At 52.0% G+C, this 24,628-nt stretch overlaps 1 protein-coding gene across 3 annotated transcripts; it reads left to right on the top strand.

The window, feature by feature from the left end:
* Window positions 1–5,088: 5,088 nt before the first annotated feature.
* On the top strand, window positions 5,089–24,108 carry LOC140896649 (Fc receptor-like protein 5). Of its 3 annotated transcripts, none has more exons than XM_073308591.1 (10): window positions 5,089–5,208; window positions 5,326–5,364; window positions 6,188–6,487; window positions 10,327–10,656; window positions 11,920–12,249; window positions 14,635–14,955; window positions 16,096–16,416; window positions 16,736–17,056; window positions 18,237–18,341; window positions 21,954–24,108. In XM_073308591.1, exons 1-10 carry the CDS (start codon window positions 5,178–5,180, stop codon window positions 22,049–22,051), a joined length of 2,196 nt encoding a protein of 731 aa, XP_073164692.1. In that variant the 5' UTR covers window positions 5,089–5,177; the 3' UTR covers window positions 22,052–24,108. The 3 variants fall into 3 exon arrangements, with proteins under 3 accessions (XP_073164692.1, XP_073164691.1, XP_073164693.1); XM_073308590.1 differs by lacking the exon at window positions 21,954–24,108 and adding an exon at window positions 19,259–21,946; XM_073308592.1 differs by lacking the exons at window positions 16,736–17,056; window positions 21,954–24,108 and adding an exon at window positions 19,259–21,946.
* Window positions 24,109–24,628: the final 520 nt, after the last annotated feature.

Raw genomic sequence — 24,628 nt, 5'->3', positions numbered from 1 at the left:
CAACCCACTTCAGTCTCTATCTCATTGACGGACCTGGTATTTATGTGCTCTCTCACACGGTTTGTGTCATATCCTCCACATTGCCAACAGATGGGGCGATTCTCCCTCCACTTTGAGCAAATTCTTTCCCACATAGATTCATAGAGTCCAAGGCCAGAAGGGACCTAGTCTGACCTCCTGGATAACACAGACCATAGGGCTTTCTCAAAATAATTCCTAGAGTGGATCTTTTAGAAAAAATATCCAATCAGTCAAGTCCAGCGAACTCCTCAGTCATCTCTTTTAAAACTCTTGGCTGCAAGTTATCTGGACTGATTTAAAAATATCTAACTTTACTAGCTTCTGTTTAGCACCCTCCAGAGATACTAGTGGAAAGGAAAGAGTGCTATCATCATCATATGATGAGACTACATCATCTGTATATATACAGAACAGAAATATTTATTGAACACTTCAGCCTTTTCTGCATTATTATTGATAATTCTACCATTTCAATCTAGTAATGGCCCAATAACATTGTCAGGATTCTTTTTGTTCCTTATATAGTTAAAAACTTCCTTCTTATTGTCTTTAACACTGCTGGCCATAGATTTCTCCTTGTGTTCCTTTTGCTTCTCTTATCAATTTTCTATAATTCCTAGCTTCTGTTTTATATTTATTACTATCAATTTCCCTTTCTTTCATTCGCAATATAGCTGCCTTCACTTTCCCTCTAAACCAGGTCAGATTTTTAACCAATATGGCCTTCTTGTAGGTTGGCTGGGCATCTGATCCATTAACTTCAGTGGAACTAGCGTCAATCAGCCATAGCGACATTGGAGTGCATGGGCCAGATCCCCAGCTGGTGCCAATGAGCTATTTCTCAGACATTGACTGTGTTTGTTGAATGTAAAAAATTCTCTATCGTCGTGTGTGCATCAGCTAGAGGTACTAGTCCAGTGATCACAGAAGGAGTACTGGGAGCCAGGACTCCTGGGTTCTATCCTAGCTCGGGAAGGGGAGTGGGGTCCAGTGGGTTACAGCAAGTGGCTAGGATCCAGGATTCCTGGATTTTATCCTGGCTCTGGGAAGGGAGTGCGTATGACAGAATATACCCCTGTATTCACACCCTACACACTATTGTAATACTCTTTGTACAAAGCATGCCTTGTAAGGTATCATTTGAAAACTCATAATTTGCTGGTCATTATTGTCCTGGTAAACTATGCGTGGCACCATTGTATGTGGCATCACAAGATTAACACATGCTCCAAACCTCAGCCCTGCCCAGGCAGGTCTGTCCCAACCAAAGGAAGGAATGTGTGCTCGCCTTAATTTGCATTTAAGCAGTAAACAGAATCATCAAGCAGGGAGGGAAAACAACGGAAGTTCAAACCAGTGGAAAAACCAGCAGGGAACATCCTTTCACAGAGACTCTTTGGCTCCTGGGTCTCAGCTGGAAACATTGTTCAAGAGAGGGACTGAAACTATCAAAAGGAAGGACAAACACCCCAAGACACCCGCCCCCCCGTCCACCTCATTCTCCGGACCTGAGAAGACAAAGGACACAGCTGTTGGACTCTGGGGAAGGGGGTCCTGATGTCATCTGCTGGAGCACAGGGTGAGGAAGTTTGTTTTGCAACTCCGATAGTTTCTTAAGCAGATACTTGGAAGCATTTTATCTTCATTTTTCCTGGAAGAATTTCTCACTTTGATGCTTCATTGCTCACAGTCTCTTGAAATTTGTCTCAGTGTAATTAATAATCTTGTTTTACTGTTTTATCTAATCCAGTGTGTGGAAGTTGAAGTGTCTGGGTAACTATTTAAGGTAATAAGATGGTATGAAATAGAACAAACTTAATATATTTTTACTGTCCAAGAGAGGACTGGGCAGGACAAGATATGCATGTCTGGGGGAAGATCTGGGGCTAGGGATGTGCTGGGGTCACCCTGCCAGTATAACCCAGGCTGATGAGATGGAGTGTGGCTTGCATGCTGTAAGGCTGTTTGTGAGCAAGGCAGGTGGGAGTACTTCAGGAAGGCATTGTATGGCACCTGAGGTTGCAAGGCAGGGGAGACTCAATCCCTCACTGGTCTGGATGTAACAGTGGGATCTACTGGTTTAGAGCAGGGGGTCTGGGAGCCAGGACTCCTGGGTTCTAATCCTGGCTGTGGGCGGGGAGTGGGGTCTAGTGGGTTAGAGCAAATGGGCTGAGTGTGAGGACTCTTGGCTTCTATAGACAACTCTGGGAAGGGAGTGAGGTCTGGTGGTTAGAGCAGGGGGCTCAATCTCTTTATCTTATCAATAAGAGAGAAAGATGATGGATAAGGGCACATGAGGACCTTCACTGGGAGAAAATACTGGCTACTAAAGGGCTCTTTAATCTACAGAGGAAAGAAACAGCAGCTGGAATCATAGAATATCAGGGTTGGAAGGGATCTCAGGAAGTCATTTGGTCCAACCCCTTGCTCAAAGCAGGACCAATCCCCAACTAAATCATCCCAGCCAGGGCTTTGTCAAACCTTAAAACCTTTAAAAACCTCAAAGGAAGGAGATTCCACCACCTCCCTAGGTAACCCATTCCAGTGCTTCACCACCCTCTTAGTGAAATGTTTTTTTTCCTAATATCCAACCTAAACCTCCCCCACTGCAACTTGCGATTATTACTCCTTGTTCTATCATCTGCTACTACTGAGAACAGTCTAGATCCATCCTCTTTGGAACCCTCCTTCAGGTAGTTGAAAGCAGCTATCAAATCCCCCCTCATTCTTCTCTTCTGCAGACTAAATAATCCCAGTTCCCTCAGCCTCTCCTTATAAGTCATGTGCGCTAATCATTTTTGTTGCCCTCTGCTGGACGCTTTCCAATTTTTCCACATCCCTCTTGTCGTGTGGGGCCCAAAACTGGACACAGAACTCCAGATGTGGCCTCACCAATGTTGAATAGAGGGGAACGATTATATCCTTCGATCTGCTGGCAATGCTCCTACTTATACAGCCCAAAATACCGTTAGCCTTCTTGGCAACAAGGGCACACTATTGACTCATATCCAGCTTCTTGTCCACTGTAACCCTAGGTCCTTTTCTGCAGAACTGCTGCCAAGCTATTCAGTCCCTAGTGTGCAGCAGTGCATGGGAGTCTTCCGTGCAAAGTGCAGGACTCTGCACTTGTCCTTGTTGAACCTCATCAGCTTTTTTTTGGCCCAATCCTCTAATTTGTCTAGGGCCCTCTGTATCCTATCCCTACGCTCCAGCGTATCTACCACTCCTCCCAGTTTAGTGTCATCTGCAAACTTGCTGAGGGTGTAATCCACGCCATCCTCCAGATCATTAATGAAGATATTGAACAAAACCGGCCCCAGGACCGACTGTTGGGGAACTCCGCTTGATACCAACTGCCAACTAGACATGGAGCCATTGATCACTACCCATTGAACCCGATGATTTGGCCAGCTTTCTATCCACCTTATAGTCCATTCATCCAGCCCATACTTCTTTAACTTGCTGGCAAGAATACTGTGGGAGACCATATCAAAAGCTTTGCTAAAGTCAAGGAACAACACATCCACTGCTTTCCCTTCATCCACAGAACCAGTTATCTCATCACAGAAGGTAATTAAGTTAGTCAGGCATGACTTGCCCTTGGTGAATCCATGCTGGCTGTTCGTGATCACTTTCCTCTCCTCTAAGTGCTTCAGAATTGATTCCTTGAGGACCTGCTCCGTAATTTTTCCAGGGAGTGAGGTTAGGCTGACTGACCTGTAGTTCCCCGGATCCTCCTTCCTCCCCTTTTTAAAGATGGGCACTACGTTAGCCTTTTTCCAGTCATCCGGGACCCTTCCCAATTGCCATGAGTTTTCAAAGATAATGGCCAATGGCTCTGAAATCACATCCGCCAACTCCTTTAGCACCCTCGGATGCAGTGCATCCGGCCCCATGGACTTGTGCTCGTCCAGCTTTTCTAAATAGCTGAAACCAGATAAATACAAATTGGAAATAAGGCACCGCTTAGGGTGATCAGCCATTAGAACGCACTCCTAAGGGAAGAGGTCAATTCTCCACCTCCTGATGTCTTCCAATCTGGACTGGATCGTTACTGGTAAGGGGTCCGGGCACCGCGGAGATGGAAATGGGACACTTTTCTGCTCTATCTCTGGGAGATATTACTGTGTGTAGTCCCATGGAGGGAGGGGTAACCACAGCTCACCCAGGAACTAAGAACAGGTTGTAACAACTTCAGAGACATACCCCCCCCATCCACCACAGAAGATGCTCCCAAATATTGGTTCAAACTGGATTCTCCCAAGATGAGCCTACGAAGAAAGGACAGTGGATAAATAGCTTGGTTGACAACAGGCTTGGGGCTTAGTTGGTTCTGCCCCAGCTAAAGGAGAGGAGCTCCGGTCCACAGAGGAATCCAGGTCCAAGCAGAGAGGCCAGGCCAAGGGTCTGAGGGCTGGAAAGACTGACACCGGCCAGAGCCAGGGTGGGGATGGGTGGGTTGATCTCCGGTGAGCCTATTAGCATGCGTGGAGGGTCTTTTGTTGCTTTGAAATGTTTCCCCAGTAGTGCTTCCCCCTCAGGACGCAGTGGGCTTGGTTAGAAAGTGCTGTGTGATCACTGGAAACCGCTAGCAATTGTGTTGTTTATAGACTCTGAGAGGAAGGCAGCGCAAACCCAGCTATAGACAGAGGTACTCGCCGGAGAAGTCCCAGTGAAGGCAGGAGACCGTGCAGCCAGGAAAATCCCCACACGGGAGGGTGAGAGATGTGCATCTCCACCCAAGAGAGGTGACGGCCGAGGAGCTGGGAGCCTAGCGCAGGGACACTTGCTGGATTGCAGAGTGGGAAATACAAGCTCAGGAGCTTGGAGCTGGGAGGGGGCAGCAGGAAAAGGTGTGTGGATGGTCCACAGAACAAGGGCCGGTGGCATCTGGAAGCGAATAGATGGGCTGTGGAGGGGAAGAGGCCGAGATTGTGGTTGCGCCAGGATTTCCTGTGTTGGGTTGGAGCCTGTGACTTCTCAGAGATCATGGGATGGAGGGAGGGAGGGCCGAGGGATGAGCAACGCATCCTGTCATGGGATTGTCCATCTCGTGGGACGGACAAAGCAGAAGGGTCAGTCACCCTTCTGGAGGGAGACACAGCTGGTGGCTGAGCTGAGAACACAGCTCCCAGCCCCAGAGGGACCCGTTCAGCATGGCGCTAACTCTCCTTCTGCCTGTGCTGGGTGAGTGACTTCCCTGTCTGTCTGTCTGTCTTCTCCTGGTACTCACCTCCCCCATTCTCCCCAGCATCCCATCTCTTGTGTACTTGGAGGTCTCATCAACTCTTCTCTCTCTTTCAGCCTCTCTCCAGCTCCTTCCCCGGCTGGTGTCCCCTGCAGGTAATGCTGATGCCGGTCCTTGCTGAGATGCCACTGCTGGGGGTAGGAATGTCTTGGGAGCCGGGGTGGGGTATTTCCCCCCTTTGAAGCTGTGAGATGTGGAAGTGCAGGTAGGGGGTAGCTGAGTCCAGAGGTCTCCAACTCCCTCTTTGCTCCTTATGCCTGGCCGGCCCCAGTTCATTTCGACTAACACCGTTCCTGTCCCAGAGCAGGTGAGATGAATTGGGTGGGTCTCCGTCCAGGTCCCAGCAGAGAGGCCCCCACCAGGCAATGAAAGATGGGTGCCCCCCTGCCTTCTGCAGGGGAGGGAGCCATAAACTGGCGGGGGTGGGGGGTTGTGGGGACCTGGGTGGAGAGGAACTCAGGGCTAATGATGATGAGCTCAGCTCTGGGACCAGCTGAGCCAGCACACTTCCCCTGGTGGAGGAAACCTGCACATTGTGAACGCTTCCGCTCAGAGAGGAAGTGGCCTGACCCCACATCTATTTGGAGTTCCCAGCTCCTCTTTCTCTTGTACCTTGCATCACGCCACGGGGCAGCCCTGAGGGGAGCTGATGCGGGATGGCCTCCCTCCACCTTCCCAAGGGGGGAGAGATTGTGCCGTGTCCACCTCAGCCCTGTCACACACAGGGCAGCTGCCCCTTCTCACAGCGAGGGGCTCAGGCCCTGGGCAGACTCAGGAAGGTCACAGTCAAGTCACCATCTTGAGATTTCCTCCTTCACCACTCTTTCATCTCTTTTTAACAAATGCCGAGATTCTGCTTGAATCCCATGACCCCATGGTGGGTTATGAGCCGGTGCTAATGGAACCTTGGTCCCCCAGCTAACCACCCAGCCCCAGCCTTCTCCGTGCATCCCCAGAAGGTTGAATACCTCCTTGGAGACACCGTGGGCCTCACATGCTCTGCTCCCCCTGCAAAGGGTCGGGTGTCGGTATTCCAATACTACAGCAACATGGGATGGGCTGTTTCAGCCAAGGTGTCCTCCGGGTGGAAACACACCTACAACCTCAGCATCACCGAGCCACGGATTGCGGGTTCGTACAGTTGTAACTATTACACGGGCAAGCCTGGTCATTTCGTCCACTCCGGGGAGAGCAACCGGATCACCATCAGAGTCAAAGGTGAGGTCCGTCCGTCTGTCTGTCTATCTATCTAACAATCTATTGTGGCAAGGCACCCCTTTTGCCTTGCTGGACTTAGTGCTCCCTCCTCCCGGGGGGAGGGATAGCTCAGTGGTTTGAGCATTGGCCTGCTAAACCCAGGGTTGTGAGTTCAATCCTTGAGGGGGCCATTTAGGGATCTGGGCCAAAAATTGGGGATTGGTCCTGCTCTGAGCAGGGGGTTGGACTAGATGACCTCCTGAGGTCTCTTCCAACCCTGATATTCTATGATTCTATGATTCCTCTGGCAGGGACATGGCCTCGGGTAAGTCAGCCCCACTCTGGAGCGTGTCTGTCTTCCCTCTTCGGGGTTTGTTTCTCAGAGCTTTCCCGGTCGGCCTCGGGGCAGGCCTGAGGAGTGCTCCTCTGCCAAACAAAGGGAAACAAGTCTATAATGCATGGAAGCAAACTTCTCCCCCTCCCCGGAGAGAGGTTTTAACAGGTTTCAGGCAGCCCTTAACTGGACTCAGGTGTCCCTAATTGACCTGAAGTAATCCCTTCCCAGCTTGTAGGAAAAAGGGCCTTTCCCATTCTAGGGCTGACACACCTGTTTTCCCAGCCCCTCCTGCAGCTGTCCAGCCTGACTTTGTCACACGAGCTACAGCAGGGGTTTCCAACTCAATTTACCTTAGCACTGGTGCCAGTCCTCAAATCCTTCCAGTGGGACAATAATGTCACTCATGCCGCCCAAAACTCCGCCCCCCCAACTCTGCCTCCCACCTGCCTAAGGCTCTGGGTGGGGGGAGGGGGTTGGGTGCAGAAGGGGTGAGAGGTTGGGCTCTGGAAGGGAGTTTGGGTGGGGGAGGGGTTCTGGGGTGCAGGCTCTGGGCTGGGGCAGGGGATTGGGGTGCAGGGTGCAGGCTCTAGGAGGGAGTTTGGATGCAGAAGGGGTGAGAGGTTGGGGTCTGGAAGGGAGTTTGGGTGGGGGAGGGGGACTGGCATGCCGGCTCTGGGACATAGTTTGGTTAGAGGCTCTGGGCTGGGGCAGAGGATTGGGGTGCAGGGCACAGGCTCTGGGAGGGAGTTTGGGTGCAGAAGGGGTGAGAGGTTGGGGTCTTGGAGGGAGTTTGGGTGGGGGAGAGGTTCTGGGGAGCAGGCTCTGGGATGGGGCAGGGGGTGGGGGTGCAGGAGCAGGGGGGAGGGGTGCAGGCTCTGGGATGGGGCAGGGAGTGGGGGTGCAGGAGCAGGGGGGAGGGGTGCAGGCTCTGGGAGGGGGTTGGGGGGTGCGGCGCTTACCTGGGGCTCCAAGGCGGGATGGGCCAGGGGGCCTCCATGCGCTGCTGCCCTCAGGCACCGTCCCTGCAGCTTCCCATTGGGTGCAGGGGCAGCATGCGGAGGCCCCACCCCGGGGCCACAGGGAGGGTCAGGCAGCCATGTGGAGCCGCCGCTGCCGATGGTGGGCGGGGCCCCGGGCCATTTTAAATCGCCAGGGGGACGCCCAGGGGGAGGGTAGCAGGCGGGACCAAGGGAGAGACCCGCCTCCAAATTGCTGGAGCCCCGCGGGCCACAATGGGGAGGATCTTGGGTTGCAGACGGCCCGTGGGCCGGGACTTTGAGACCCCTGATCTACAGGAACTCCTCCTTGACCATCCCCAGTTAACGATGTGACGTGGCTGATCTCGTAGAGAACAGGCTGGTTTAAAGCTGCGCAATGCTCCCTTATAACGCTGTTTGGCAGCCGCCTGCTTTGTCCACTGCTTGCAGGGAGAGCAGTCGGTGGAGCTGGTGGGGGCTCGGAGCCAGGGTGGGCCGGCAGCCCCCCCATCGGCTCCCCTAAGTTTCCTGGGTGGCAGCCACCCAGCACGCTACCAATTGCCGGCAGTTCAGGTGTCCCTCCCCGCCACTGCCTTGTTCTGCTCCTGCCCTCTGCCTTGCTTTCTGGGGGCGGGGAGAGTGTTGCTGATGTCAGGGTGTCCCCTCCTCCCGCTCCCGCTCCTGCCCCTGCTCCTGGCCCCCATCGCCACGCGGGGGGGGGGACGGACACACGACAGGGCTCAGGACGGAGGGAACTTGCTGGCAGCGGCTGCTGTCTCAACTTACTGATCTACTTAAAAAGGCAATGTACTTAGAATGGAGTCAGTGTACTTAAAGGGGCAATGCGCGTCTCTCTCTCTCACACACACGGTGTCTCTCTCTCTTTCTCACACACACCCAGTGTGTGTGTGTCTGTCTCTCTCTCTCACACACACATGCACCACCTGGCACTTTGGAAAGTGGAGCGAGTGATGCTCTCCAGTGGGATAGCCTGGGTTCATCATAACGTTCAGTTTCGGCAGGGAATGTTTGCAGTCACTGCCCTGCGTCTGTTGTGTTTCCTCCCTCCATCCCTTCTGCCTTGTAGAGTGTGAGATTACATTAAAAACAATGTGCTAACCCTTGAGGGCTCAGCCAAGTGCTAGTTCATCATTTAGCAGTAAAGGATTCCCTGGGAAATATCCCACCCTCTGGCTTCATCACCTCAACCAACCTTCACAATCATCTTTGTTGTGTACAGTATTCAATTGTTTGTTTAAAACTTACACTGTGTGTGTGTGTATATATATAGTCTTTTGTCTGGCAAAAAACAGTTCCCTGGAATCTAACCCCACCTATTTACATTAATTCTTATCGGGAAATTGGATTCGCTTAACATCGCTTTGCTTAAAGAAGCATTTTTCTGGAACATAACTACAACTTATGCCGAGGGAGGGATAGCTCAGTGGTTTGAGCATTGGCTTGCTAAACCCAGGGTTGTGAATTCAATCCTTGAGGGAGCCGTTTGGGATCTGGGGCAAAAATTGGGGATTGGTCCTGCTTTGAGCAGGGGGTTGGACTAGATGACCTCCTGAGGTCTCTTCCAACCCTGATATTCTATGATTCTATGAACTTTAAGCAAGAAGTTACTGTATCTATCTATTTATCTATCTATCCCCATACTCTCTCTCTCTCTCCTTCTCTCCATACCCCCCTCTATCTATCTCTGTACACCACAATGTAGCTATTTAAATATCAAGAGACACGCTTCTCCCTTTGTTCTTGCTTTTACACACGCATGCACACACACACTTATCTTTTGAATGTCAATGACTGTCAAAGTCATGCCATTATGGAGGCGGGTCTGTCTGCCCCATTGTCTGTCAGGAGCAGGTAATATATGCCATGGTTTATCTTTCATGGGTTATTTCCCAGCCATTCATTCTCGAATCATGGACACCTAACAAGGCTGTCCGACTGGCAACTGTATGGCTGCCCAATAGCAGGCAAGCATGCCCATCCAATATGGAGTCACACACTTAGCAAAATGGCCAGTAAATATGGCCGGTCAACTAGCAACAACTTTGCAGCCCAACATGGCAGCCCAAATACTAACATGCCCATCCAAAATGGCTGCTCACACTCGACAAAATAAACATGGCTGCCCAACTGGCAACAACATGGCCACCCAACTTACTGCCCAACTTCTAAAATGGCCACCCATCATGGCTGTTCAGCTGCCAACAACATGGCAATCCAACATTCCTACCCAACTGAAAAGAGCCTGATTGCCCAAACATAGCTACCAACATGGCCACCAGTCTTAGTTGTCCAATAAAAACCAAGACCCAGAGGGTTCCAGGAGCATGGCTGCCCAACACAGTAACCCAATGGCTAGCAACCCCCCAAGGCAGTTTTCTGAGGAAGGAATTCCCAATTCCAGCTCCAACAACTTGTTCAAAGTCCTGGAGGGAGGGAAGATGCATCTGTTCCATTCTCCGAACCACATTTTCACATTCCTCCATCTCCTGCCCTGGCTGACCCCGACCCTTTGCTGCCCCGTTCAGACCCCCCTGCAGAGCCGACACTGAGTGTGGATCCCATGTCTGGAGTGGTGAGTGAAGGGCACCCCCTACTCATCACCTGCACAGCCCCCGGGGACGCCAGAGAGCTGAGGTTTCACTTCTACCAGGATGGAGCCAAGATCATCCCTGGGGACGCTGGGTCTGAGATCAGCACCGCGGAGACCAGGACTAGCTCAATGACAGTCTCTGTGCTCAGCATCCCGCGAGTTGACACCAACAGCACCGGGGAATACACCTGTCAGTACGAGGAGAAACAGAGTGAGAGGTGGATCCTGTCCACCAGGAGCCAGGCTGTGACTGTTACCTTGAAAGGTGAGGCTGCCCTAGAGAATTAAATCAACCCCTACATACAAACAACACTTCCTACAGCGCACACACACACCGCAACCAATAACTCAGTAAGGCAACAAAATATTTGGCTCTCAAACAGTGCCACCCAGCATGGCCGCCCCTTCCCCACCCTCTGCTGCCCCCTAGTGCCTATTATACAGTATAGCCGCCCCTCCCCCACCCCCACCCTCTGCTGCCCCCTAGTGCCCATGATACAGTATAGCCGCCCCTTCCCACACCCACCCTCTGCCGCCCCTAGGGCCCATTATACAGTATAGCCGCCCCTTCCCCACCCCACTCTCTGCTGTCCCCTACTGCCCATTATACAGTATAGCCGCCCCTTCCTCGCCCCCACCCTCTGCTGCCCCTAGTGCCCATTATACAGTATAGCCACCCCTTCCCCACCCCCACCCTCTGCTGCCCCTAGTGCCCATTGTACAGTATAGCCACCCCTTCCACGCCCCCACCCTCTGCTGCCCCCTAGTGCCCATTATACAGTACAGCCGCCCCTTCCACGCCCCCACCCTCTGCTGCCCCCTAGTGCCCATTATACAGTATAGCCGCCCCTTCCCCACCCCACCCTCTGCTGCCCCTAGTGCCCATTGTACAGTAAAGCCACCCCTTCCACGCCCCCACCCTCTGCTGCCCCCTAGTGCCCATTATACAGTACAGCCGCCCCTTCCACACCCCCACCCTCTGCTGCCCCTAGTGCCCATTGTACAGTACAGCCCAGGGGTGGCTAAGCTGTGGCTCCGGAGCCACATGTGGCTCTTCAGAAGTTAACATGCGGCTCCTTGTCTAGGCACCGACTCCGGGGCTGGAGCTACAGGAGCCAACTTCCCAACGTGTCGGGGGGGTGCTCACTGCTCAACCCCTGGCTCTGCCACAGCCCCTTCCCCCACTCCACCCCTTCCTGCCCCCTCCCCTGAGCCTGCCCTGCCTTCGCTCCTCTCCCGTCTCCTCCAGAGCCTCCTGCACACCAGGAAACAGCTGATGGCGAGGTGCGGCAAGGGAGGGGAGGCGCTGATCGGTGGGGCTGCCGGTGGGTGGGAGGAGCTGGGAGTGGGGGAAACGGGGAGTTGATGGGGGGTTGCTGACGTATTACTGTGGCTCTTTGGCAATGTACATTAGAAAATTCTGGCTCCTTCTCGGGCTCAGGTTGGCCAGCCCTGGTATAGCCACTGCTTTTCCACACTCAGCACTGTGGTTCCCGTGCTAACCTCTCCGTGTTGCTGCTCCCCGCAGATCCCCCTCCACGACCAGTGCTGAGCATGGATCCCCCATCAGGAGAGGTGAACGAAGGTTTCCCTCTGCTCATCACCTGCACAGCCCCTGGGGCTGCCAGCGAATGGAGGTTTCACTTCTACAAAGATGGAGCAAAGATTGTCCCTGGGGATGTGGGGTCTGAGATCAGCATCAAGGAGCCTGGCACCAGCTCTAGGAATGTCTCTGTGCTGAGCATCCCACGGGCTGGTCCCAACAGCGCCGGGGTATTCACCTGCGGGTATGAGGAGAATGTGAGCGGAAGGTGGGTCCCGTCCCCAAGGAGCTGGCCTGTGAACATCACCGTGAAGGGTGAGGATGCCCTAGAGACTCAAATCCAATGCAAGATATATTCAGTGCTTCCTCAAATAGGGGGCAAAGGGACACACATGGGCACCTGTGCACACACTCAGCTGCCTTTTGAAGGAGAACGATTGTTGGGGTGACGCAGAGGTGAAATAAATGCCCCCTCAATGCAACTTGCATTCCTTATCCTGTCCCATAGAATCATAGAATCATAGAATATCAGGGTTGGAAGGGACCTCAGGAGGTCATCAAGTCCAACCCCCTGCTCAAAGCAGGACTAGTCCCCAACTAAATCATCCCAGCCAGGGCTCTGTCAAGCCTGACCTTAAAAACTTCTAAGGAAGGGGATTCCACCACCTCCCTAGGGAACCCATTCCAGGGCTTCACCACTCTCCTAGTGAAAAAGTTTTTCCTAATATCCAACCTAGACCTCCCCCACTGCAACTTGAGACCATTACTCCTTGTTCTGTCATCTGCCACCACTGAGGACAGTCTAGATCCATTCTCTTTGGAACCCCCTTTCAGGTAGTTGAAAGCAGCTATCCAATCCCCCCTCATTCTTCTCTTCCGCAGATTAAACAATCCCAGTTCCCTCAGCCTCTCCTCATAACTCATGTGCTCCATCCCCTCATCATTTTTGTTGCCCTCTGCTGGACATTTTCCAATTTTTCCACATCCTTCTTGTACTGTGGGGCCCAAAACTGGACACAGTACTCAAGATGAGGCCTCACCAATGTCGAATAGAGGGGAACGATTATATCCCTCGATCTGCTGGCAATGCTCCTACTTATACAGCCAATTCATTGTCATTGTCATTGGCCTTCTTGGCAACAATGGCACACTGTTGACTCATATCCAGCTTCTCGTCCACTGTAACCTCTAGGTCCTTTTCTGCAGAACTGCTGCCAAGCCATTCGGTTCCTAGTCTGTAGCAGTGCATGGGATTCTTCCGTCCAAAGTGCAGGACTCTGCACTTGTCCTTGTTGAACCTCATCAGATTTCTTTTGGCCCAATTCTCTAATTTGTCTAGGGCTCTCTGTATCCTATCCCTACCCTCCAGCGTATCTACCTCTCCCCCCAGTTTAGTGTCATCTGCAAACTGCTGAGGGTGCAATGCAATCCACACCATCCTCCAGATCATTAATGAAGATATTGAACAAAACCGGCCCCAGGACCGACCCTTGGGGCACTCCACTTGATACCTGCAGCCAAATAGACATGGAGCCATTGATCACTACCCCTTGAGCCCGACAAGCTAGCCAACTTTCTATCCACCTTATAGTCCATTCATCCAGCCCATACCTCTTTAACTTGCTGGCAAGAATACTGTGGGAGACCATGTCAAAAGCTTTGCTAAAGTCAAGGAACAACATGTCCACTGCTTTCCCTTCATCCACAGAGCCAGTTATCTCATCATAGAAGGCAATTAGATTAGTCAGGCATGACTTACCCTTGGTGAATCCATACTGACAGTTCCTGATCACTTTCCTCTCCTCTAAGTGCTTCAGAATGGATTCCTTGAGGACCTGCTCCATGATTTTTCCAGGGACTGAGGTGAGGCTGACCAGCCTGTAGTTCCCAGGATCCTCCTTCTTCCCTTTTTTAAAGATGGGCACTACATTAGCCTTTTTCCAGTCGTCCGGGACCTCCCATGATCGCCATGAGGTTTCAAAGATAATGGCCAATGGCTCTGCAATCACATCCGCCAACTCCTTTAGCACTCTCGGATGCAACTCGTCCGGCCCCATGGACTAGTGCTCGTCCAGCTTTTCTAAATAGTCCCGAACCACCTCTTTCTCCACAGAGGGCTGGTCACCTCCTCCCCATGCTGTGCTGCCCAGTGCAGCGGTCTGGGAGCTGACCTTGTTTGTGAAGATAGAGGCAAAAAAGGATTGAGTGCAATAGCTTTTTCCACATCCTCTGCCACTAGGTTGCCTCCCTCATTCAGTAAGGGGCCCACACTTTCCTTGACTTTCTTCTTGTGGCTAACATCCCTGAAGAAACCCTTCTTGCTACTCTCTTGATAGCCTTTTATAAAGTAGAGCCGCCGCTTCCCTGCCCACACCTTCTGCTGCCCCAGTTCCCATTATACAGTATAGCCGCCCCTACCCCACCCCCACCCTCTACTGCCCCAGTGCCCATTATATAGAACAGCCGCCCCCTCCCCACCCCCACCCTCTGCTGCCCCCTGGTGCCCATTACACAGTACAGCCACCTCTTCCCCGCCCCCACCCTCTGTTGCCCCCTAGTGCCGATTATACAGTACAGCCGCCCCTTCCCCACCCCCACCCTCTGCAGCCCCCTAGTGCCCATTATACAGTAGAGTGGACTTTTTACCAGTTTCCCCAATCTGGATCTCCTGCTGACCCATCCACTTTGTCCTCCCCTCAGATCCCCTTCCCTTGCCGGTGCTGAGCCTGGATCCCCCATCCGGGGTGGTGATCAAGGGGGTCCCCTTAGTCCTCACCTGCACAGTCCCTGGAGATGACAGCGAGTGGAGATTTCACTTCTATAAAGACGGGGCTGAGATTGTCCCCGGAGACATGGGGTCTGAGATCAGCACGAAAGAGTCCAGCACGGATTCCGTGATGCTCACTTTCCCACGGGCTGGTCCTGCGAACTCCGGGGAATTCACCTGCGGCTATGAGGAGAACGTGAGGGGGAGGTGGATCCCGTCCCCCAGGAGTCAGGCTGTGAACGTCACCATGAAGGGTGAGGCTGCCATTAAACCTCTAAATGCCATTGAAGTTATACTGCAGAGTCCTGCAGTGGGGAGAACAGGGAAACACACACACCCAGCTGTCCTTTGAAGGACAACGGTTGTTGTAATGATGCAGCTGTGTAATGAATGGCTGCCTGACTCAACTGCCATTCCTTATACTACCCTTAGTGCCCATTACACAGTATAGCCGCCCCTTCCCCACCCCCACCCTCTGCTGCCCCTTAGTGCCTATTATACAGTACAGCCGCCCCTTCCCCACCTCACCCTCTGCTGCCCCCTAGTGCCTATTATACAGTATAGCCGCCCCTTCCGCACCCTCACCCTCTGCTGCCCCCTAGTGCCTATTATACAGTACAGCCGCCCCTTCCCCACCCCACCCTCTGCTGCCCCCTAGTGCCTATTATACAGTATAGCCGCCCCTTCCCCACCCTCACCCTCTGCTGCCCCCTAGTGCCTATTATACAGTATAGCCGCCCCTTCCCCACCCTCACCCTCTGCTGCCCCCTAGTGCCTATTATACAGTATAGCTGCCCCTTCCCCACCTCACCGTCTGCTGCCCCCTAGTGCCTATTATACATTATAGCCGCCCCTTCCCCACCCCACCCTCTGCTGCCCCCTAGTGCCCATTACACAGTACAGCTGCCCCTTAGTGCCCATTAAATAGTATAGCCGCCCCTTCCCCACCTCACCCTCTGCTGCCCCCAGTGCCTAATATACAGTATAGCCGCCCCTTCCCCGCCCCCACCCTCTGCTGCCCCTTAGTGCCCATTACACAGTATAGCTGCCCCTTCCCCGCCCCCATCCTCTGCTGCCCCCTAGTGCCTATTATACAGTACAGCCGCCCCTTCCCTGTCCCCACCGTCTGCTGCCCCCTGGTGCCCATTATACAGTACATCCACCCCTTCCCCAACCCCACCCTCTGCTACCCCCAGTGCCCATTATACAGTACAGCTGCCCCTTCCCCACCCCACCCTCTGCTGGCCCCTAGTGCCCATTATACAGTACATCCACCCCTTCCCCACCCCCACCCTCTGCAGCCCCCTAGTGCCCATTATACAGTAGAGTGGACTTTTTACCAGTTTCCCCAATCTGGATCTCCTGCTGACCCATCCACTTTGTCCTCCCCTCAGATCCCCTTCCCTTGCCGGTGCTGAGCCTGGATCCCCCATCCGGGGTGGTGATCAAGGGGGTCCCCTTAGTCCTCACCTGCACAGCCCCTGGAGATGCCAGCGAGTGGAGATTTCACTTCTATAAAGACGGGGCTGAGATTGTCCCCGGAGACATGGGGTCTGAGATCAGCATCAAAGAGTCCAGCATGGATTCCATGATGCTCACTTTCCCACGGGCTGGTCCTGCGAACTCCGGGGAATTCACCTGCATCTATGAGGAGAACGTGAGGGGGAGGTGGATCCCGTCCCGCAGGAGTCAGGCTGTGAACGTCACCACGAAGGGTGAGGCTGCCATTAAACCTCCAAATGCCATTGACGTTATACTGCAGAGTCCTGCAGTGGGGAGACCAGGGAAACACACACACCCAGCTGTCTTTTGAAGGACAACGGTTGTTGAAATGATGCAGCAGTGTAATGAATGGCTGCCTGACTCAACTCCCATTCCTTATACTACCCTTAGTGCCCATTACACAGTATAGCTGCCCCTTCCCCACCCCACCCTCTGCTGCCCCCTAGTGCCCATTATACAGTAGAGTGGACTTTTTACCAGTTTCCCCAATCTGGATCTCCTGCTGACCCATCCACTTTGTCCTCCCCTCAGATCCCCTTCCCTTGCCGGTGCTGAGCCTGGATCCCCCATCTGGGGTGGTGATCAAGGGGGTCCCCTTAGTCCTCACCTGCACAGCCCCTGGAGATGCCAGCGAGTGGAGATTTCACTTCTACAAGGACGGGGCTGAGATTATCCACGGGGAAATGGGGTCTGAGATCAGCACCAAAGAGTCCAGCACGGATTCTATGATGCTCACTTTCCCAAGGGCTGGTCCTGCAAGCTCCGGGGAATTCACCTGCGTATATGAGGAGAACGTGAGGGGGAGGTGGATCCCGTCCCCCAGGAGTCGGGCTGTGAACGTCACCATGAAGGGTGAGGCTGCCATTAAACCTCCAAATGCCATTGAAGTTATACTGCAGAGTCCTGCAGTGGGGAGAACAGGGAAACACACACACCCAGCTGTCTTTTGAAGGACAACGGTTGTTGAAATGATGCAGCTGTGTAATGAATGGCTGCCTGACTCAACTGCCATTCCTTATACTACCCTTAGTGCCCATTACACAGTATAGCCACCCCTTCCCCACCCCCACCCTCTGCTGCCCCTTAGTGCCTATTATACAGTATAGCCGCCCCTTCCCCACCCCACCCTCTGCTGCCCCCTAGTGCCCATTATACAGTACAGCCGCCACTTCCGCGCCCCCACCCGCTGCTGCACCCTAGTGCCCATTATACAGTATAGCCGCCCCTTCCCCACCCCACCCTCTGCTGCCCCCTAGTGCCCATTATACAGTATAGCCGCCCCTTCCCCGCCCCACCCTCTGCTGCCCCCTAGTGCCCATTATACAGTATAGCCGCCCCTTCCCCGCCCCACCCTCTGCTGCCCCCTAGTGCCCATTATACAGTATAGCCGCCCCTTCCCCGCCCCCACCCTCTGCTGCCCCCTAGTGCACATTATTCAGTATAGCCGCCCCTCCCCTGCCCCATCCTCTGCTGCCCCCTAGTGCCCATTATACAGTATAGCCGCCCCTTCCCCGCCCCCACCCTCTGCTGCCCCCTAGTGCACATTATTCAGTATAGCCGCCCCTCCCCTGCCCCATCCTCTGCTGCCTCTCATGTTCAATATACAATATAGGTACCAGGAGAACATGAATGGGAGATGGTCCCATCCCCCAGAAACTGGCCTGTGAACGTCACTGTGAAGGGTGAGGCCCCCAAATGCGCCTGACAGCCCCCCAAAATGAAGCCACCTCAGTATCATACCAGCAGGCCCCTGCTACCTTCAAGGAGAGACCTTGGTTGCAAACTTTATAGGGGACAGTAAGGAGACCCATTCCCCCCTATTGCAGTATCGCTGATTGACACACAGGTGGCAGCATTTCACCATGGCTGGTACCAAAAGCATCTGGCAGGCAGAAAATCTTTCCTTATAGGGGAGGGCACCCGTAGTTCCCTGCCCTGTCTGGGGTATAGTGGAGGTAGTAGGTGCCTATTCCCTGTTCTCCTGTCCATACGATTGCTGGCGATTAACACCTCTCCTTTCCCCTTCTCGTAGCTACCTGGTCTCTGCCCATCGCCCTGGCGGCTGGGTGCGTTGGTGCCGCGGTGGGTCTGGTTCTGCTGCTGCTTCTCATCTGTTTCTACAAGAGGAAGAAGAAAGGTGCGTAGGGAGAGAGATGGGGATGAGAAATGGGACCCAGGCACCATGTCGGAAGCACAGGGCGCTCACCCCTACCTGGCGCCGCAGCTCTCAGTCCCTCTCCTTCCTCCCCCCTCCACCTGCAAGATTAATTTAGGATCACAAGACCCTATTGCAAAGGACTCTGTGTAATTGGCTAGAGCAGGACTTCCTTTCACGGGCTCATCAGTGATTTGGTAATACAGGACTTCAGTGCAAAGGACGGTGGGTAATTTGGGGTAAAGGAGTGTGGGGAGTTTACAGGAGGGAGACTCTGCTGCAATAGATCATGGGTAATTGGGTAGTTATAAGGTGCAAAGAATTGTGTTTCAGGGGAGAGAGGCCAGGATGGGGATTGGGACCAAGGCATCCAGGATGACCGTGCACACAGCTCACCCACAGGGGGCCTCGCAGAGGAGAGCTCAGGGTGAGGAATGGTGGGCATTCAAGCAATACTGACAGGAGGTCACATGACTGGTGCTGAAATGCAGCCAACTCTGGGGTGGGGTATCTGGGCCTACAGGTGCAATGAGACGTCACCCAGCAATCACTCGCTCTAGGCTGAGATGCAGCCAGCTCTAGGATGGAACACAGCAGCTTGAAGTCAGCTGCACAAATGAGTGGAAGGGCAAAAGCAGATGCTAGATCTCATGGAAGCAGCTGGGGTAGAGGAATTTAGGACAACAGAATCAGGTCAGCAGGTCTGGGGATATACTGGAGTTTATGGCCAGAGTCCTGGGCAAATTACATAGGGGGAGCAGGGGAAGGAGTGATTATAAGTGATTATAACTCAAAGCATAACAAGTCAGCTTTGGGCAAAAGAAGTAAAAGCAAAACGCATTCTAAGCTGATCTTAACACTTTCAGTGCCCTTACAACCTTAGATGCTTCTCACCACAGGCTGGCTGGTTTCCCTTCAGCCGGGTTCTCCCATGCTTCAGTCGCATGGCGGTGGTCGTATCTGTAGATGTAGGTGGAAGAGAGAGGAAGAGCATGGCAAACGTCTCTCCCTTTTAGCATGTTCTTTCTTCCATCTTGGCTTTGCCCCCTGCCTTCAGAGTCAGGTGAGCATTACCTCATTGCAGTCCCAAACTGATCAAAGGAAGGGGGGTGACTCACTCAAACAGATCCTTTTGTTGCTGCCTAGGCCAGCATCCTTTGTTCCTGTGAGGTAGGGCTGGGTTTGTCCCCTACATGCCTCGATGAGGTGTGAACTGGCCCTCTGCTCTTAGAGAGTTTTTGCCTGGGCTTGCTTTAAGCCATGAGGATACATTTTCAGCCTCATAACTATATACATGAAATTATAACCTATAACATTACTAATACAATTACTACAACATCACTATAATAACCAAGCTCAGTACATCATGAGCCTTCTGAAGACACCCGACATGACAAACTTTGCACTGGATACCACACAATCATTTTATAAGGATGAACATGGGGGTGTAGGGTGTTCCCATGTGGTACCGAACGTCACACTCTCTCACAGGTTTCAGAGTAGCAGCCATGTTAGTCTGTATTCACAAAAAGAAAAGGAGGACTTGTGGCACCTTAGAGACTAACCAATTTATTTGAGCATAAGGTTTCGTGAGCTACAGCTCTCACACTGTGACATGCTGTCAAGCCACAAACCTCTGACAGGCACGGCACTTACACAGCCATCCACAGGCAGGGACACGCCCAACTGAGGTACATGAATGATCTCCCAGGCACCCATGAAACATTAAAAGAGAGGCTCCAGCCAATTCCCCCAGCTCCTCCTCCCCCAGCAGTATCATCTTGCACTGGTCAGAAGCCTGGCCAAGGTAAGCTCATTACCTCGTTCCCCACTTCGTCAACAGAAATGGACGTGCACCCATCTTTGTAACCTGAGCTGAGATTCCCCAGGCACTTGAACCAAAACACACTGTTTTAGGTAAAATATAGAACAGATGATTAACTACAGAAAAACGGTTTCGAAGTGATTATAAGGAGCAAGTGCAGATATCAAAGTTGGTTCCTTAAGAAATAAAAATAAATTCACAGTCTAAGTTCTACAGACTAAACAGGATTTGAATCAAGCAGTGTCTCACTCTGAAGATGGTACAAGCAGGTTATAGATCCTCAGTACACAGGCTAGGACTCTTCTCCAGCCTGGGACCTGCCTCCCACAGTTCAAGGTCTTTGTCCTCCAAACGTGTTTTAGAAGTGAGACCAAGAGATGATGTTACTTTTCCTCTTTTATACTTTCTTGCTAAGATCAGGTGGTCCCCATTGGTCAAGCAGTCTCCATTGTATACAGTCTATGGAAAGTGGATTCTTTCCTTGATGGGTGTTGATGAGCCATTAATACTGCCTGGCTACTCCACTGTTGTACCTGAAAGGCTGGTTGTGGGTGTTCCCAACCTCACAACATATCTCAGTCACACACACAGCAATACTCCGTAACTTCCCATACAATGACAGCATACGCAATCCAACAGGACATTAATGTTCAACCGATGAAGACTTTTAAAATAATACCTCACAAAGTACACTTTGTAGCAAACATATCATAATTGTATGAGAGTGGTGAATACGGTGCTACTTTGAGGTACAGAGCATCACCCCATCCCTCTTCGTTCACTGCAGGAGTTTTAGTCACTGACTAATGCGGTGGCAGTGGACCCAAGGTCCTCTTTAGGCTTTGACCATACAACTCCTAAGTGTTGCTAAGCATTGTCATGTTACCCCCATGAGCTCTTGTAAAGTTCTGTGTATCTTTTAACCCTTTGTGGATCAGTCTGGTCATTTCAGAAGATAGCCAGTGTGTCTCCTCTGGGATGCTAGAAAGCATCTCTTTGTATCTGTTCAGTATTGTTAAACGGTCTTCTTTTCTAACTGGTATTAACTCAATGCAGATATTAATGTTTTCTAGAGTGTAGGTAACTTGGCATTTAGCCAACAATGCCATGAGGTAGTGTGCCTCGGTTTCCCCTTCCATGCAGCAGACCAGGTTTATTATGGTTTCTCTGCTGTGACACACCCCCTACTGGGCCCTGGCCCTGCTCCCTGCAGCACAGTGCCATCTTGGGGCATTGGGTTCAACACTACCTCTCTCTCTGCCTCACAGCGCCCCCTACCACTGCACTCTGGCACTGTGGTCAGCACTGACTATCAGGGGGGAGCCCCCTCACCCCACTTCCTGCAGCACAGCGCCCTCTAGCACCACACTGTGATACTGTGGTCAGCACTGACTATTAGGGGAGAGCCCCCCGTGCCCCGCTCCCTGCATCACAGCACCCCCTAGTGTTATGCTGGTGCATTGGAGTCAGTGCTGATTAAGATGCAAGAACAGCCCCTACTGAGCCGCCGCTCCCTGCAACACAGCACCCCCTAGCAATGCATGGGGGCATTGCAGACAGCACTTTTCCCCAGGGGAGCGTGCCCCCTATTGAGCTACCCACAATGCCCCCTCCTGGCTTCCTTGCTTTGCTATCCCTTGTTGCTGTCCCATCTAAGTGCACCCCACCCTTTCCCATTCTGAGCCAGAACCCTAACGTGGAATAGAAACACATTATGAAATGCCCCAAGTACGTTAGCAATGTCACTGATTTGCTTTTCTCATTGGTAGGTTTCAAGTGGGAGCGAAGGAGGAGAACCGAGAACGATGGTTCCATCAGCAGTTACTCACCTATACCTCTGGCAATGATCAACCCAGACACTCTTTAACCTCCAGGGGAAATTACACTGTCCTACCTCAGTGCATGGGGCTGGACTTCAAGCTCCTTGCCTCTGTGTCCCCTCAGCTCCTTGCCTCTGTGTTCCCTGCAACATCATAGGGCCAATGAAGATCTGTGAAGCTTACCACACTCACTGTGCATATTCTCCCAAGGTCTCCTTCATACTGGCAGGCACACACCAAGTCTCCAGCCGAAAACATCCCTGGCAAAATGAGATGTGATTGTGTCTCTTTGCCTGCTGCAGAGAGACTGGGACTGTTCAAAAGGAAGGAAGAAGTTTCTATTCTCCCAACTTCTCAGCAAATCTCCCCTTTACCAGGAACGTTCAAGCTGATGTAAATCTCTGTAAATTTCCCATCTCCTGTTTGTCATTAAACCTCCCTTTAACCTCCTATGGTCTTTCTGCCGCCCCCTCCCCCATGATTCTATAAAATGAGACATGTCAGGCTGGAAGGGACCTGGAGTGGTCATGAAGTCCAGCCCCGTGCACTGAGGTAGGACGGTGTAGACCAGTGCTACTCAAAGCAGTGGTCCGCGGATTGGTGCCGGTCTGTGAGCCATCAGCTGCCAGTCTGCGTGCACACTGGGGAAAAAAATTGCCGGTCCCCCACGTCAGATTGCTTGAGAAGCACTGATGTAGACCATCTCCAACAGGTGTTTGTCCCACCTGGTCTCCAAAGCCTCCAGAGATGGGGCTTCCACAACCTCCTTTGGAAGCCGATTACAGAGCTTAACTCCCCTTACAGTTAGAAACTTTTCCCTAAGATGAGGAACAATTGATCCCTGCCCTCTTTGTAACAGCCCTTCACATATTGGAAGACTGTTATCAGGTGCCCTCAGTCGTCTTTTCTCAAGACTAAAAAAGCCCGTTTTAAAAAAAAACCCTTTCCTCATAGGTTAGGTTTTTGAAACCTTTGATCATTTTTGTTGCTCTCCTCTGGACTCTCTCGAATTTGTCCACATCTTTCCTAAAATCCCAGAATTGGACGCAGTTCTCCAGCTGACGTCTCCCCAATGCTGAGTAGAGTAGGAGAATGACCTTCCATGGTTTACATATAAGACTCCTGTTAATACACCCCAGAATGATATTAGCCTTTTTCACAGCTGCATCGTGTTGGGGACTCATCTGCAATTTGTGATCCACCCTAACCCTGGATCCTTGTCAGCAGTACGACCCTCCTAGCCAGTTAGTCCCAGTTTGCAGCTGTGCCTTTGATTTTTCCTTCCTAAGTGAAATTATTTGCACTTCAAGTATCAGAGGGGTAGCCATGTTAGTCTGTATCCACAAAAACTTTTCACTTGTCTCTATTTAATTTCGTCCTGTTGATTTCAGGCCAATTGCCCAACTTGTCAAGGTTGTTTTGAATTCTAATCCTGTCCTCCAAAGCGCTTGCCACCCCTCCCAGTTTGGTGTCCTCCTCTAAGCCTGTTTTCCACTCTCCATTCTCCAAGTCATTCATGAAAATATTGACTAGTACCAGACCACAATTGAGCCCTGTGGGACACCATTAGGTACACCCTCTTGCTTTAATGGCAAACCATTGCTAACTACTCTTTGAGGATGGTCTTTCAACCCGTTGTGCACCCAGCTTATAATAATTTCACCTAGAGCACATTTCCCTAGTTTGCTTATGAGAATGTTATGTGGGACTGTTGAACACAGGACTAAAATCAAGATACATCATGTCTATTGCTTCCTCCCATCCACGAAGCTAGTAACTCTGCCAAAGAAGGAAATGAGGTTGCTTTGGCATGATTTGCTCTTGACAAATCCATGCTGGCTCTTTCTAATGATCTTCTTATCTTCTAGGTGCTCACAGATTGATTGCTTAATAATTTGTTCCAGCATCTTTCCAGGTTTTGAAGTTAGACTGACTGGTTCATAATAAACAAGGTCTTCCTTCTTCCCCTTTTTAAAGATGGCTACCATGTTTGCCCTTCCCCAGGTCTCTGGAATATCACCCATGCTCCATGACTTCTCTAAGATAATCACTGATGGTTCTGAGATTGTTTCAGCTAATTCCTTAAGTACCCTAGGATGATTTCATCAGGCACTGCCAACTTGGATACACCTAATGTCTCTAAATATTTTATAACTTGTTCTTTCTCTATTACCTTTGCTGTGGTTATTCCGTCCCCAGTGTGGTGTGTGTCATTGGCCCTGTACTCCTGACCCAGAAGGGAGATTCTCCTTAGAACTCCTGTCCCTGCTGAGTTAGGCTGTGGCCGGCTGTGTGCACCCACCACTAGCCACACTACCAGGGAGAAGCCACTTTGCCCTGAATCCATGAGGCTGAGGGCTCAGAGTGGCAGCCCCCAGTGAGCTGAATTCAGTTCCTCCAGCTCTGGTCCCTGTTCTCTCATTAGCTCAGTGACACTCAGGGCCCCAATCCTGGCCCCTGACCCTCCCTGTAGACATGGCCCAGCCACTCCTTCTCCAACCTCCTTGTCCGTAAATCATCATTCATTCCCATCCCCTGCTCCACCTCTGCTCCATGCAGGGCAGGGACATATTGATCTTTCTGATTGTCCTGCCACAGCCCATCTTCTCCATTTGCAGCTCTGA

Source organism: Lepidochelys kempii, chromosome 13, assembly GCF_965140265.1.
Source record: "Lepidochelys kempii isolate rLepKem1 chromosome 13, rLepKem1.hap2, whole genome shotgun sequence".
Taxonomy (NCBI): Eukaryota; Metazoa; Chordata; order Testudines; family Cheloniidae; genus Lepidochelys; species Lepidochelys kempii.
The sequence above is the reverse complement of the archived record's forward strand: the minus strand, read 5'-3'. Positions and strand labels throughout refer to the sequence as shown.

Coding starts and splice junctions, on each gene's coding strand:
- LOC140896649 (XM_073308590.1), top strand. CDS start 5,178: ATGGCGCTAACTCTCCTTCTGCCTGTGCTGG. Junction 5,209..5,325: donor TCTCCTTCTGCCTGTGCTGG/GTGAGTGACTTC, acceptor TCTCTCTTTCAG/CCTCTCTCCAGCTCCTTCCC. Junction 10,657..11,919: donor TGTGACTGTTACCTTGAAAG/GTGAGGCTGCCC, acceptor TGCTCCCCGCAG/ATCCCCCTCCACGACCAGTG.